Here is a 15,279-nt window from a genome sequence, read left to right on the forward strand (position 1 = left end):
ACTAGAAATAAAGTAATAGTTACGTAAATCCAATACAAGCCCTATGGGAAATGTTAATAAATAAGTCCCTACAACTAATGGAACAACTCTTGATTCATTGTTAACATGTAGGTCCACCTCTCTTGGTGAAAATGAGAACCTAATGGTTGCCCATTCCTTTTAAAGGATGATGGAAATGGTCAACAAGTCAATAAGAGCGGTCAACAGCTTGGGCCTAAACAGTTGACGGTAGGGAATGATCCGTCGATCGCTCACCCTTAGTTTACAATTTGATTTTAAGCCATTGTGAACGATCAACAGTCTTTAGGGATTGGTTAAGCATTTTTAAGAAATGGTCGACAATATGAGCATAACTAGTCAATCGATTATGTTTAGCTTTTTGAAAATTAGAAGCATACTTCATTCTAAATAAAATTTTAATCACATAACATATACAATTTTGCATCCAACAATATTTTAATCACATTCAACACATAAATGCCACATGAAGATACAATCATTCCAAGTTCACTTCTAAAATCACTACCAAAAATTCGTAATTTAGTGACGGATTTTGCAACAAAAATTTTCCATTGCAAATTAGAGACGTCTCAGGCGCGGATATTCCATCACTAAATTTTAGCGACAGATTTGCGATGGAATATTCCGTCACTAATTTTTTTTTTTAAATTTAGCGATGGAATATTCTATCACTAAATATTTTTAATATTTTTTACTAAAATTTTAAATTTAGCGATAGAATATTCTGTCGCTAAATAATTAAAAAAAATAATTTTTTTTTAGTGACGGGTGTGACCTGGTCGCTGAATTTTGATGATTTATTTAATTTTTTTTTATTTTTTAGCGACGGGGTGACCCTGTTTTTGAATTTTCAATTTTTTTTTTTTTAGTGATGGGCGTGACCCCGTCACTGAATTTTCAATTTTTATTTATTTATTTATTTTTTGCTACGGGTATGATCCCATCGCTGAATTTTTAATTTTATTTATTTTTTATTTTTTAGCAATGGACGTGACCCCGTCGCTGAATTTTTAATTTTTATTTAATTTAATTTTTATTTTTTAGCCACGGGTGTTATCCTGTTGCTAAATTTGTATTTTTTATCTAATTAAATTAAAATTTTTTAGCAAAGGAATATTCCGTCACTAAATAATTAAAAAAATGATTAATAATTAGAAACTTTAGCGACGGGATAAACCTATCTCTAAAAAAGAAAAAAATAATAAAAAATAAAATTTAGTAATTATGTATTAAACAAAGATTAAATAAAATTAAAATTCTTTAGTATGAATATTTTATGTATTTTATTTACAAACGAAAATATGTAAATTGATATGATATTGTAAAATTTATAATAACAAATATGTATTAAACTAATTTTTAATCAAATAAAACTTAAATATTTAAAAGATTAATTAATTACAACATTTAAGTGGTACATTAGTTGAGTTAAATATTTTCAATATTTATTTTTTAAAATATTAAATTATGAATTTAAAAGATTTAAAATTTAAAATATTAATTCAAAATAAAATTAAAACATTTGGTAGCTAAATGTAGTATATAATTAATATGTGTAGTATATGTAATAAGAAGGCTTGCAGCTTGGATGGTCGCGCGCCCGCGTGCTCATCCGAGGGAACAAAGATCGAAACTAAGGAGGGGAAGGGAAAGGAGTTGTGTTGGGAGATAAATCCCAGCGTACACGTGGCGGCTTAAGGGGCGTTGCTTGGCGCATAGAGGTGCTCGCACGTGTCCGCCCGTGGGATTAATTATTTTATTTTTTAAAAATAAAAGTTAGTGACGTTGATTAGCGACAGAACTTTTTTCGTCGCTGATTAAAATTTATTTTAATGTTTATTTTTTTATTATGTATTAGTGAAGGAATTTTTTGTCACTAAAATAATGTTAATTTTTTTTTATTTTTTATTTTTTTTAATTAGTGATAGAAATTTCCGTCGTTAATTTGTGCTGTCACAAAATCTGTCTCTAAAATTTAGCTACGCCATTTTTAGCGACGGGAAGATGCTCGTCGCTAAATTTTTTAGCGATGGATTTTAATGTTTTAGCGATTGATATTTCCATCGCTAAATATCGTTTTTCTTGTAGTGAATATTCAAATTTGACTTTATCTAGGGGTTTGGTAAAAATAATCTCTACTTGATGATTAGTGTTAACAAATTCTAATTTGATGTCTCATTTTTGTACATGATCCCTAATGAAATGATGCTTGAGTTCAGTGTGTTTAGTTCTAGCATGAAATGCAGGATTCTTAGTTAAGGGTATAACACTTGTGTTATCACATTTAATTGGAATATTTTGAAGTTTTATACCAGTCTTTTAGTTAATGTTTTATCCATAAGATTTGTGCATAACAACTTTCAACTGCTATATATTCAGCCTCAGTAGAAGAGAGTGCAACGATATTTTGTTTTCTACTAGACCATGATATTAGAGAATTTCCTAAGAATTGGTATAACTAGTACTCTTCCTATCAATTTTACAACCACCATAGTCTTTATCGATATAGGCCACTAGGTCAAACTCGTTTGATTTAGGATAAAACAATTCTAGATTGAATGATCCTTTTAGATACCTAAAGATTCTATTTACGGCCTTTAGATGAGATTCTTTAGTATTGGATTGAAATCTAGCACATAGGCAAACACTAAACATAATGTCTGGCCTATTTGTAGTCAAATATAATAATGATCCAAGCATACTCCTATATAGCTTGTTATCAACATCTTTTCCTATTTCATCCTTATCTAGATATAATAAACTACTCATCTTTGTCCCTTTATGCCTCTTTTTGGTCGTTTGTCCTTACTAGTCATTTTAGGGTTTTGGTCTTGCATATAAAAAGGTAAGAAGAAGCAAAAAGTGATAGATGATTTTTGGCATTGGCAGTTGTGGTTCATTTCTCTTAGTCATTGTGTCGTTCTTCTTCCTCTTTCAGTACCCTAAACCTTTGCCTTATTAGTTCCCTTTGCTGCTCCATCAATTCCTTAATTGCTAGAGTAGCAATCCCATTCCAATAGATAGTCTATTGGATTGGGTATTCTATTTTCAGCCCAATATCCAGCTTGAATCACCCATATGAGACTTGTTTACCACATGGGTCTTCCTCTAAGGTTCATCCACATAAGGAGCATAGACTAACTAGGCTCCCATATTTTTAGGAGACGGGTTAGTCTCCCGGTTTGCTATTCGGGGCAGTAGAAGACTGCTCGATTCTTGGATTGTTGGAGGCAAGAGTTGCTACCATCGGAGGTGTGTTCAACCTTTACCTAAGATTTGGAATCTCCATAAGGTATATTTCTAAACTCCCTATGGAATGGTTTTAGTTTTTATGCATATGATTGATTGATACCGAGTGTAATACCCAGTATTACACGGTGTTGAAAATATAAAATTTTCAGTTATTTTTAAAGGACTTGGAGTAGTCCGGAGAGACCAAAAAGTTGGTTTCGAGAAATTAATTAATAAAATTATTTAATTGATGGCATGGGAATGCCTGAGACTTGGATGTCCAAGAAAGACGGCACGAGATTGGAGAGCGTCTTGAGGTGAGGCTAATGACGCTGAAAGCAATCAGATCGAAAATAGTTTTCGAAAAAGTTTCTGTATAAGCCTAAATTGTTGACTAAATCGAATGGTTGTGAGGGACATCCAGAAAGTCAAAGGGACCTTAGGGATGGTCCAATTTTGTGAGTGAGACAATCTTGAAGCATTTTCGGGTGGAATAAATGTCTTGTGCAAGCGCATGGATGAAATTGATCTTTTTGAGTAAATATCAGTTGTTAATTTTAGAGAAATCAAGATTTTTATTGGTTTGGTGATAATTAATTAAGGCCTTAGAGGGTCCAAGTGCAATTAATAAATTTTTAAGTGAAAATAAGGAGATTTTGAAGTGAGGTAAATGTGCAATTATATATGTGTGTGTGTGTGGCTTGGGGGCAAGTGTGCTACATTGAGTGGCTAAAATTAAATCGCATTTTGTTTCTCTCATTTGAAGCATGGTCGAGAGAAATAGAGAAGTAGAGATCTTGACGGAGCTGGGGGCAGAGAGCTAATACAAGAGAGAGAGAGAGAGCTTGGGTCGATCGATGGCCAGCTGGGGGCTGGTTGGAGGCAGCAGTGGCATCAGAGAGTAGTGGCTTGAGGCGGTGGACCAGCAAGCACGCGATGGCGCACGAAGGTGACTGAAACGACCAATGGTAGCGACTGTGCGACAGCTAGGAGCAGCCGATGGTGTGGCCACGATGAGAAGCGAACGGACAACAATGTCGTTACTGTGCACACGGGCTAGAGGCGCGGGAGGCCACGGTAGTGGTGGCCAATGGCGGCAGTTGGAGGTAGGCAGCTAGCTGTCGGAGGCGAGCTGACAGGCGGCGGAGGCTCAGGTGGTGGGTGGCCAGCGGAGCTGCTACGCAGGCTGTGCGCGTGCATGAGGTTGAAGAGAAAGAGGGATAAAAAAAGAAAAAGGAAAAAACTCTAGAAAAATGCCCAAAAAAATTCTTGAAAAATTGAAAAAAATTCTAAAAATTAATTTGGGGCTCGAGGAGAGTGCCAAAGGCACGGAAATGGAATCTGGGAGTAGGGTGGTAGCCAAGGAGGTAACGCCAATGTGGGCTTTTTGTCGAATTTATCCTCCAGATTAGTTGACATAAATTAATTAAATTATTTCAAGTTATTTGCATTATGTGGGATAATGTAGAATAAGTGTTGGTTGGTTTAAACTCTTAGTTGGGGTTGGTTGAAAATTGTTGATGGGTGGTTTTTGCGGTGTTTGGCAAAAGCATAAGCCATGGCTTAATTTCTTATGGAGTTGGGTTTTTGTGTGATGGTATTTAGGTTCTACCGAGGAGGCGATGATACTTAAAAAGTTTGGAGTTTAGCTTGGCGTTCTTGCTCTTGGGAGAAGAGGCTTCAAGCCAGGTAAGGTGTAACACCCGGTGTTAGGAGAATGAGAAAAGAAGTGAGAAACTTTCAAAAATGCCCTTGAGAAGATGAGAGATCTTAAGGAAAATAGTGTCCTATGAGAGGGGCATTTTGGTAATTTGTATAGTGAGGTTCAATAAAGGGTATTTTGGTAACTTGAAAATATAATTTCTAGGTGGAATTAAGTATGGAAGTGAATTAACTTTCCATTTTTGTAAAAGTGAGGAGATAAATGAGAGTAATAATTCACAAAGGGTAGTTTGGTAATTTTGGAGTAAATTCCATAAAAGAATTAAATTGTGGAGAATGGAAAAATAGTGTATATTCAATTATTTGAGAAAATAATTATTTTTTCCTAAATTGGTGGATTAATGTGGTAATGCCACATGGATGGTTGAGATGGAAGCTTGGAAGCTAAGTTTGGTGTCTTAGAGTGACACATGACATTATGTGGTCCAAGATAAATGGATAGATTTAAATAAATGTAAAAGAAATACTAATTAGTCTTTTAAGCGTTTAATGAGAGGCATGTTGGTGTTGGATTAAAAGAAAATTAAAAAAAAATTAAATTAGTCATGCATTAATGGTGAAAAATAGTCTCATTAATTTAAATGGGAAAGAAATAAAAAATTTAAGAGATCTAATAGGTGAGATGTATTCTTGAAAAGAGAATGAATCCAAGGGTGGAGATTTAAAGAGAAGAAATGTTATGGATTTCCAAATATTAAAGAAATGAATGGTTGAGATTAAATCTTTTAAAAGCATATGGATTGTGCTTTCTTTGGAAGCTTGAGATCTTCTCTTGGAAAGTAAGTAAAAATCTAATGGATGAGATTAAAGCCTCCAAAGCACATGGATTGTGCTTGTTATGGAAGGCTAGGATGTATTCTTCCAACTTAAGTAAAACCCTAGGGCTAGGATTTATTCTTGCCATGGAAATAAAATAAGTGGATAAAAGGGAATTTTGGCTATATAAAAGGAGGTAGAGAAGAGGGCTAAGCTTTTTGGCCAAGTGCTTAGATGAAGAGAGAAAGAAGTTCTCTAATGAAGAAGAAAGAAAGAAAGAGCAAGAAGGATTGAAAGCCTGAAGAGTCTTCAAATCAAGTTCTTGAAGCTTCAGAGAAGGGTGTTAAGGTAAGAGATAGCCCCATGGGATGGTGGCTAGCAAATTCTAAGTATGTGCTTAAAATTTGTAAATGTGTGCATTGGCATGTTTTTCTTTGTGTTTAAGGACTTATGGCCATGAGGTTGTGTGGGGTAGGGTAGTTTAAGCCTCAAACCTAGGTGGTTCTGAGGATGTGGAAGCCTTAACCATGTTGCATGCATGAATTTGGCATCACATGATATGTTTTTGTTCATACTTATTATCATTGCACCCTTATTGAGCTTAATAGCTCATGAGATTTTACCCTCACATATAGGTTGTAAAGGCATGGAAAAATCAAGGCAAAGATGGAATGGCATGTGGAGGCATGGAAATGAAGATTCAAGAGTGTTGTATGGCTTAGGGAAGCCTATTTTGTTGCATTCGATTCATGTGATGTAATTTATTTTGTTGGTTATGGCTTGTTAAAGCTTAAGTCCATGGGTGTATTTTTAGTTTTGGAATGTATGATTCTATTTGAAAATGAGATATTGGCTTATGACTTGTGGAGGCCTAAGTATTGATGTAAATCTCACTTTTGGTATTGGTTGTTGGAAGCATCAAAGGGATTAAATAAAATATTTTTTGTTGGAAATGTGGTGCTTTTGGTGCTTATTTCGGAATGTGTAATTTTTGAAAAATTTGGGTTAGAAGGTTGACTGCACTCTCACCCTGCAATTAAAACATAAAACAAAACACAATAAAAAATTTATATTTTTCTTTTCTTTATTTTGGTGAGAGGTTTATACTCATCAGTGTACAAGTGCAGTTGTAGTTCAAATTTAAATTTATATTTTCTGGATGAGTCCAAGTCGTCCACTGAGAGATTTATTTATGACAAAAGAAAAAGAATATCACACACGCACACGCATTTAGACAAATTGGCAACAAGGGTTTTTTTTTTTTTTTATGGTTTTTTAGACAACATAAAGCAAGGTAGAAATTGAAATAAATACTAAACGTGAGAATATGAAATTGGATAGTACTTGGGTTAAAACAATTTCAGCGCCAACTCGTTGATTCCCAAATTTTTTCAGAAAATATCAACAATATTAATTTAATTTCAGATATGAGGGTTTGTTATTAAATGCAATTAGAGATGATGATAGTTCTAGTTTAAGCAATCCCCATACATGATATGCAGGATTCTAATTTAAGCAACTACCATAAATCCAATTGCAATTAATACACAAAACAACTAAATTAATCATTCGGATTTGGGTATGATAGCGTTTCCAGTTCTAGTAACTCTCATGCATGACATGAAAGCTCTAAGTTAAGCTTACGCTCCAATTCAAACCTAGTGATTTCTCAATAATTAAGACACATTCATACTGAAATTTAAATTAATGTTACTCATTTAAAGCGCAGCTTTCTTTGAGAATCATTGGCGTTGGACACTGTCCTTGCCTTAATCCAAGATTAGATTTAACTACTCATCTCCATTTGAAAGTTAATTGATGGAATTTAAATGACGTAATTTAAATAATAGAATTTAAATGACAGGAATTAAAATAGTAGAAACTAACCGGCCATTTAGGCGGTGAATAATTAAATGACAAGAATTAAAATTACAGAAATTTAAAAGCATAAACTAACCGGCCATTTAGGCGGTGAATAATAAAGTAACAATAAATGTGTAACACCCCCTCTCCTAGAACTGCCCGAGAAGAGGTGTTACTGGGGATAATAAAACAAACTGACTGATAACTGAATTCTGATACCAATACTGTATATATCAATTAACTGAATAAAACTCTGAGTCAACAAAAACTGAAATCATAATTGCATCTAAGGGAAATTCCCTAAACTGGAAATTAAAATGAATCTAAATTGATCAAACACTAACTAACAACTAATAACTAATAACTCCCAGACATCTTTGGTCTTGAGCGGCTCCACGTACACACACTACTGGACACTGCTGCTAGGCCCCACATCTGGTACTCCCCCACTAGGACCTGGAATGGTGAAGAGTACAAGGTGAGCTACGAAGCTCAGCAAGTAATAAACTGGAAAGAATAACTGAAGCTGAATCGAAGAATATCGATACTGATAAAAATACTTACTGAACTTGTACTGAGAGATATAATAATCACTGGATGGCATTTATAAGATGAAATGCACATAATCTGTAAACTAAATGCAGGTATGCAACTTTGGCCCATAGGCCCACATAACTGTAACACTTACCTGACTGATCTGAGTCCTGCAAACATAAAAACTGTAAGCACATACTTTGGGCAATATGCCCCTAGCTCCCTGGTCGACATCAGGCGAGCATCTCATAACTGAGATATAATTGTACTGATACTAGTGGGATCCCTGCGGACAAGCCGCCTGGCGCGCATAATGCAATGCTCATATAAATGCTGGCACACGATATGTAGTGCTCCACATAAGTCATGCTCAATGCTCATACAATGTGTATGCACATAATCTCACAAAATAATGTTGACCATGTCATAATGAACTGCTAAACATGGTATATGATTTTTACTAGAAATGTTGAGATTCAAATATTCTGAAATTTCTGAGTATAGGCATGGCATATTGGATTTTGTCATATCTTGGCATAAAAATTCAATATCTGAATAATTGAATATTTATATTAAATTTAATACTTGAATCAAGAATTTATTGGAAGCCATTTGGATGCCATTTGATACTATTTGGATGATTGAGAAAGTCTAAGGAGAAAATTTGAATGAAAAACAGCTCATTTGAATGAAAAAAATGGATTTCAGCAAGCTCATTCGAATGGCAGAAAACTCATTCGAATGACAGAGACTCATTCGAATGACAGAAGGCTCATTCGAATGACTGATGATATTCAAAGGCTATTCGGATCTGATCTGGGACTCATTCGAATGACTCTCAAATTCATTCGAATGAATTTTGGAAAATTTCAACTTTTGAACTGGCAAAATGCGACTCATTCGAATGCAACAGTAACCTTATTCGAATCAATTTGAAGATCATTCGAATGACAAGAAGACTCATTCGAATGACAGACTATACAAAGCAACAACTTACTCACATCTTCAAGGGCTCATTCGAATGACAACAAGGCTCATTCGAATGACAGTCAAAAAACCTCAAAAATTCATACGAATGATACGATAACACATGACTCATTCGAATGACCAAGAATTCATTCGAATGACTGGAATATTATAAGGGAAAAGCTTACGATAACACTGAAACTTATTCGAATGCTTTGAAATTCATTCGAATGATACAAGACTTATTCGAATGACTGGAATCTTATCAACTATAAAACTTACGATAACAGAGATCGTATCTTGAATCAAAACTTAACTTCACTACACCATTCCAAAAGAAATCTTGGGAGAACAATCCCAATTGATATATTAACAACTTGAGGGATGATTTACTGATCATAACTCATATAAACATTGCAAGGAATATACATGAACTGGCTGGTACTCACTGTACGCATGAAAATACATAAATAAACATGCACTAAACTGATATAACTCACTGTAACGCACATATATGAATATACATGCACTGGAACTGATTCAATTATGGAAATCTGGTATCCAACTCAATCAAGACCTGTAAGAAAGGATTACAGGGGAAGGATACTTGCCTTATGATCTTCTTGATCGACTTAATGATCTCACGAGAGCCTCCTATGCAAGACTTGAACTCACTGCTCGTGCCTATATATATATATATACACTGACTGTAACATAAATCTGAAACTTAAACAAAGAGTTGCTGAAACTGATGATCGAATGCTAAATACGATCCTGTAAGAAAGGTTTACACGGAGAAGAACTTGCCTTTCAAACTCTCTGATCGATCCAATGATCTAACAGAAGCCTCCAACGCAAAGCCTTTAATTCGCTGTTGAAGCTTCTTCTTCCCTCTGTTGTTCTTCACACGGCGAAGACAACATGGCTAATGACCATTATATATATACATATGCTTAAGAGAAACCCTAATGCCATCTCTTTCTCCTAATATAACTAGGAGTCTTTCAATCCGAATCCTTCTCACGGCTGGGATTAATTAATCTCTTAATCAAAATAATTCTATTTACTAATTGAATATTAACATCCAATCCGTAAATGACCAAAACGTCCTTGCATTTAATTTTCACAATAATTAAATATAATTAAATGCTATTTTCTCAATTAAATCTCTAAATTGCCACATTAAATAATTAAATGGCAAATCCTCTTAATTAATCGCTTCAATAATTAATTAACTAATTCTAAATAAATACTAGGCCCTCTAACGGGTTGTTACAAAATGACATAAGAATTTAACAGAAGAAAGAAATGAAGTAAAATCACAAGAGAAAACAATAGAGAAAATAAGGAAGAACAAAAGCAATTCTCAAAGAGAGAATTCTAAGGAAACAACTAAACTTTGATTCAAGAATAATAATCACTCTTACAAATGCATTCAAGTGAGTTATTTATACCCCACAAGATGCAATACAAACCACACAATTTCAATTATTCAACTAGACATAATTATATCTAATGGGCACTCACACACTTAAAGTTAAATGAATTTTAGTTATAATACACACCTAATATTAAATGGATTTTAGCTAAAATACACACCTAATAAAACACTCATGAAGTTAAATGGATTTTAGCTATAATGCACACCTAATAGTTAAATGAATTTTAGCTAAAAAACACACCTAATAAAGCACTCACATAACAAATATTTAAAAATAAATTTCTACAATTAGGTTTTTGATCTTCATTAGGATTAAAAATAAGACTTGGGCCTTCTCCAAATGATATCTTCCATGGGTTGCTCAAATTGGGCCTTAATTCTTCATGATGGGCTTTTAAGTCTTCATGGAGTTTACTTCTTCATTCGCTTTAATTCTTCATTCTTCAATCCAATTTAAGTCTCCAATCCCACATTCTTTATGCCTACAAGCAAACAATTAAGTGTTATTAAATTATATATTATGTATATATTTATATGATATATTATATCATATATTATATACTTATATATTATATAAATGCTCCATGCATGCACTCCATTGAGTATATGTATTGTGTTATAATATATATATATATTATATTTACATGTTTATTATAATATATTATATATCTATATAATAAGGGAGGATGATTTTTGAAATCTATAGACAAATGTGAGGGAGACAATTTTTTAGTGGTTTAGATGAGTTTTGAGTGTTAGTGGATGGTTGGGATTAATTTCACTTCCCGCCCAATATGAGAGACATCTTTCTCTCTCTTACAACCCATCCACCCACCCACTCCCTCAGTCACTCTCTCTCTCTCTCTCTCCCTTTCTCTTTCTCTCTCGCAAACCCAGGATCCCCGAACCCAACGTCCGCCATGGACGGTCACCAATGCCCCCCCGGCCGGTCGGTCGCCACCAACCCCACCTCAGCCATCAACGTTCCCCGAACCCACCGGTCGTCATGGGCGGCGGCTGCCGACGCCCGCCCCTCCCTCCCGCCAGCCGTCACCAACGCCCCCTCACCTGCCGTTGATGTTTCAGTTATTTTTGCTGTGTATATGTATGTGTGTTGTGTGTGTATATGGGTGTGTGCGACGGCCGTGTTGTGTGTGTGTTCTGTGTGTGTAAAATCCAAAATATCCTCAACATTCAGAGAGCTGGGGATTTGCAGAGACTGTTGCCCTTTTTCGTAGATGCCGATCTGTCTTCTCAAATCGATCGGCTTCGTCCGAGAGTCGATGTTTCAGTTCTCAAACTCAACAGCCCCTTTCGGTAAGATATCTTATAAGTTGTCCAACCGATCTGTTTTGTTTGATTGCGGTTTCTGTTCATAAGAATTGGTTTTCGAATCAAAAAATAGATCTGTCGTTGGTTTCCGTTCGGAATCAGAAAACAAATCGGTGAATCGGAGTGTGACTGTCAAATCGCCGATCTTTCCCACTATTTCTCGCCTCAATCTCTGTATTCTTTCCCACTGATACTTAAAGATGCAAATATTAGGTTGTATTAGGTTGATGGAGTGGAAGTGGAAGAAACCATTGGATTGAACAAAATGTGGCAGAACAACTGGGAAGCCGACAAAATGTGAGTGTTATTTTTAATCTTCATTACCTTCTGTTGTTTTTCTCTCCCTTAATTCCAGAAGTTCTTAATATTTTAAGTCATAGAAATTTAACTCAGCTTTGAGTTTGAATTTCTTGAACACCAGTTTTCATTGTTAGATTCTGTTTATACGAAGATTCACTTTTTCATTGTCAGATTTACTCTGACCCGTACCTAAAGGCATATGAAAGTCGTATGCATTTTATCATTTTCCATTTTATTGTTGTACATTTTCCAACTACGGATTTGGATTGATACAATGACATGTTTATATTCATTGTATTGATATAGTTGTTTGTGTATGAAGAATGGTGTTGTGGTAATTAGTATATAGTTGGATTTTAGTGTACATATGACATGATTTGATTATGATTATGAAATATATAAGCTTTGTAGATAGGTTGATTAATTTCACTGCTTTGATTATCATTTATTTGGACCCTCTTGATCGGTCCATGATCTGTTTGTTGAAGATAGGGGCAGAAACGAGCTGTAAATACATGATCACGAGCTGCGGCTTTGGTGGGTCTATTTCTATTATTCCTGATTTTGCTTTGTTTTCCAGCTTTGATGCCAAGCATATAGCTCCTTGAGCTTCTGGGTTTTTGTTTTTAATGCTTAACAAGGTTTTGGGTTTAGTTGGTTGGGGTTTTCTTTGGTGAAATGGGCGTTTGATGATGAAATGGTCTCAAACCTCTGCTTTTGGGTCGTTTCTTGCTTTTGCTAGGCTGCCAAACTGAAATTATGCAATTTTCATGCAGCGATTTGAGAAAGAATAGCGCTTTTGCGAGATTGCTTTATTCTGTTTTGAGAAAGAATAGCGTTGTTCTAATGTACTGTCAATTTATTTTGCTGTAAAAAGAGACAATTTGAACATTCCCTCAGAATTTTCTCTGCAGTAATTTGCTTTTACTTTTGAGAAGAACCCTGGTCTCCAATGGATCTTTCAGTGCTTTATTTATGAGTAGCTCTAATGTTAGTAGCATTTAATCTACTATGTAAATATGATAAATTATCCAATTGCATTTTTAGTTCTAATTTCTCATCAAAAATAAAATAGAATAGAATTCTGGTGCTAAGCTGAAGTGTAGTTAATGTTTGGTGTTTGACCCCTCGCCCCCCTTATTTTTTTCACCCGTGGATTACACTGCAACTTGGGATTTAACTTTCTTTACAAAGACTTACCATTTTACCTTCTGTTTTCATCATTTTTTTTTCTTCTAATTTTGCATTTGGGGAATTTTAGTTATATTAACTTTGAGAAGAATCCTCACTTTTTTACCATATAATTTATTACAGATGGCTGATAATTATTGCAGGCCTGATTTGAAAAATGCCGCACTTGCAAGGTTGAGTGCTGTGCATAGGAGCCTTAAGGTTGCCAAATCAGGTGTGAAGAAGAAGAAAAGACAGGCAGGCTGCTAAGACCACCCGAGGTAGGAGGTGAACTTAAGAAGATGTGATTTTTGCATGATTAATGGACGCATGGAATGTTTGGATTTTCATCTTTTTTGTTGTTTCGAAGCTATTTTTCCTTTTGACTTGAGTAGATCAAGTTTCGAAGTGGAAATGAAAGAGATGTGGTGTTTTATGACATGATTTGATTATGATTATGAAATATATAAATATTGTAGATATGTTGATATATTTGTTGTATCATATTTTCAGAGGATACTCTGTTAAATTTTTGACAGAGTATCCACATTTTGACCCTTTTTATTTCACTAAAGTCACGACATTAAAAATGATCAAACGATTGTCAACTTAATGCATGTTTATATTTATTATTTGATCATTTCGTATTTAAGAACTATATACATTGTCTTCAAACAGTGATATATGGTGAGTTTAGGGTTTCAATTTAGTACGTGTCTAAGTTCAATACTTTATTATTTCGCGTTCAAATTTAACTTTCGATTTTTTTTAGTTGCACCGTGCCTTCAAGCACGGGTTATTCCTAGTTATATATATATTACACATAACTATTCAATTAAACCAATTTAAAAATCAAAACAGGGGTTATAATTATAACAAAATTTTACAAAATTAACCACTAATCATACCCCCTAACTTAAACATTGCTAGTCCCTTAGCAATCAGACTATACACCTGCCAAGCTTTATTCACAATAACTGTATGAATGTAAAAATTTCAAATTCGAAATCGAAATGCATAAAATCGAATAATTAATTTAGCATTCTAAATCAAATTTTTGGCTAAAGGTCATACAATCTCAAGAATAGCAATTAGGATAACCAACACACAGACTTACTCCCTTGAAGTTTTGACTTCAAACCTTACTATGGATTTTCCCTCCAACAAAAATGATTCCTCAGGTGTACACACAAGGGGGTGCACTGTTATAAGAGGAAATGTAGAACAAGTTCAAAACTCGGTATCATCCCAAATACAAGAAACGTATTTTGATGAAAGAACAGGGAAATTGACATAGCTTCATGATTGGAATAATGCTCTAGATGAGTAACTTCTGAATCTAAACATGATTCCCTACTCCAAACTCGAATTCTGAGATCACATGATTTATAGCATCAAGAGCGACCAGACTGGGTTGTAATGGGGCTATGAGGTTAATATGGTTTGTTAAAGAAAAGGTAGAGTGTGCAAAGGGTGTGTCGGAATTTTTTTTTTCCAGCATTTATTTTGAAACAATTGTGCTGAATAGCTAAGAGAATTTTTCTCTTTTTGTTTCACTTTTTTTTCTTCTTTTTTTCTTTTTTCGCTTTTTTTTAATATGAAAATAGTTAGACAGACTAATTCCCAAAATCACACTAGGTTGGACAAAATTCATATGGTTATGGGTTAAACAAGGGTAACGAAAGAAATTGTACTATAAATGGCTCAAATGGGATAGCAAGTGAGGTTAATGTAAAGAAAGAAAAATATTAGTAGGCCCAAAATGAAAGAAATTGATCCCCCTATCATGCTTCTACAAAACGATGTTACTCAGTCATCTAATTCGAAATTTGAAACTAGTCAAATTCATTCGCTATCATACTAGACATTCAAAGTGAATTGATGTTTTGAAACCATTGAAAAGATAAGATAAACAATAAAGCATATTTAGAGTAAGTGTTATT

The 15,279-nt window shown here is 34.4% G+C and overlaps 1 protein-coding gene across 1 annotated transcript; it reads left to right on the top strand.

Annotated features, from left to right (window-relative positions):
- Positions 1-4,342: 4,342 nt before the first annotated feature.
- Positions 4,343-13,663, top strand: LOC127796843 (uncharacterized). Its single transcript, XM_052329249.1, has 4 exons — positions 4,343-4,406; positions 11,733-11,851; positions 12,090-12,163; positions 13,501-13,663. Exons 1-4 carry the CDS (start codon positions 4,343-4,345, stop codon positions 13,604-13,606), a joined length of 363 nt encoding a protein of 120 aa, XP_052185209.1. The 3' UTR covers positions 13,607-13,663.
- The last annotated feature ends 1,616 nt before the right edge of the window (positions 13,664-15,279 follow it).

Source organism: Diospyros lotus, chromosome 3, assembly GCF_014633365.1.
Source record: "Diospyros lotus cultivar Yz01 chromosome 3, ASM1463336v1, whole genome shotgun sequence".
Classification (NCBI taxonomy): Eukaryota; Viridiplantae; Streptophyta; class Magnoliopsida; order Ericales; family Ebenaceae; genus Diospyros; species Diospyros lotus.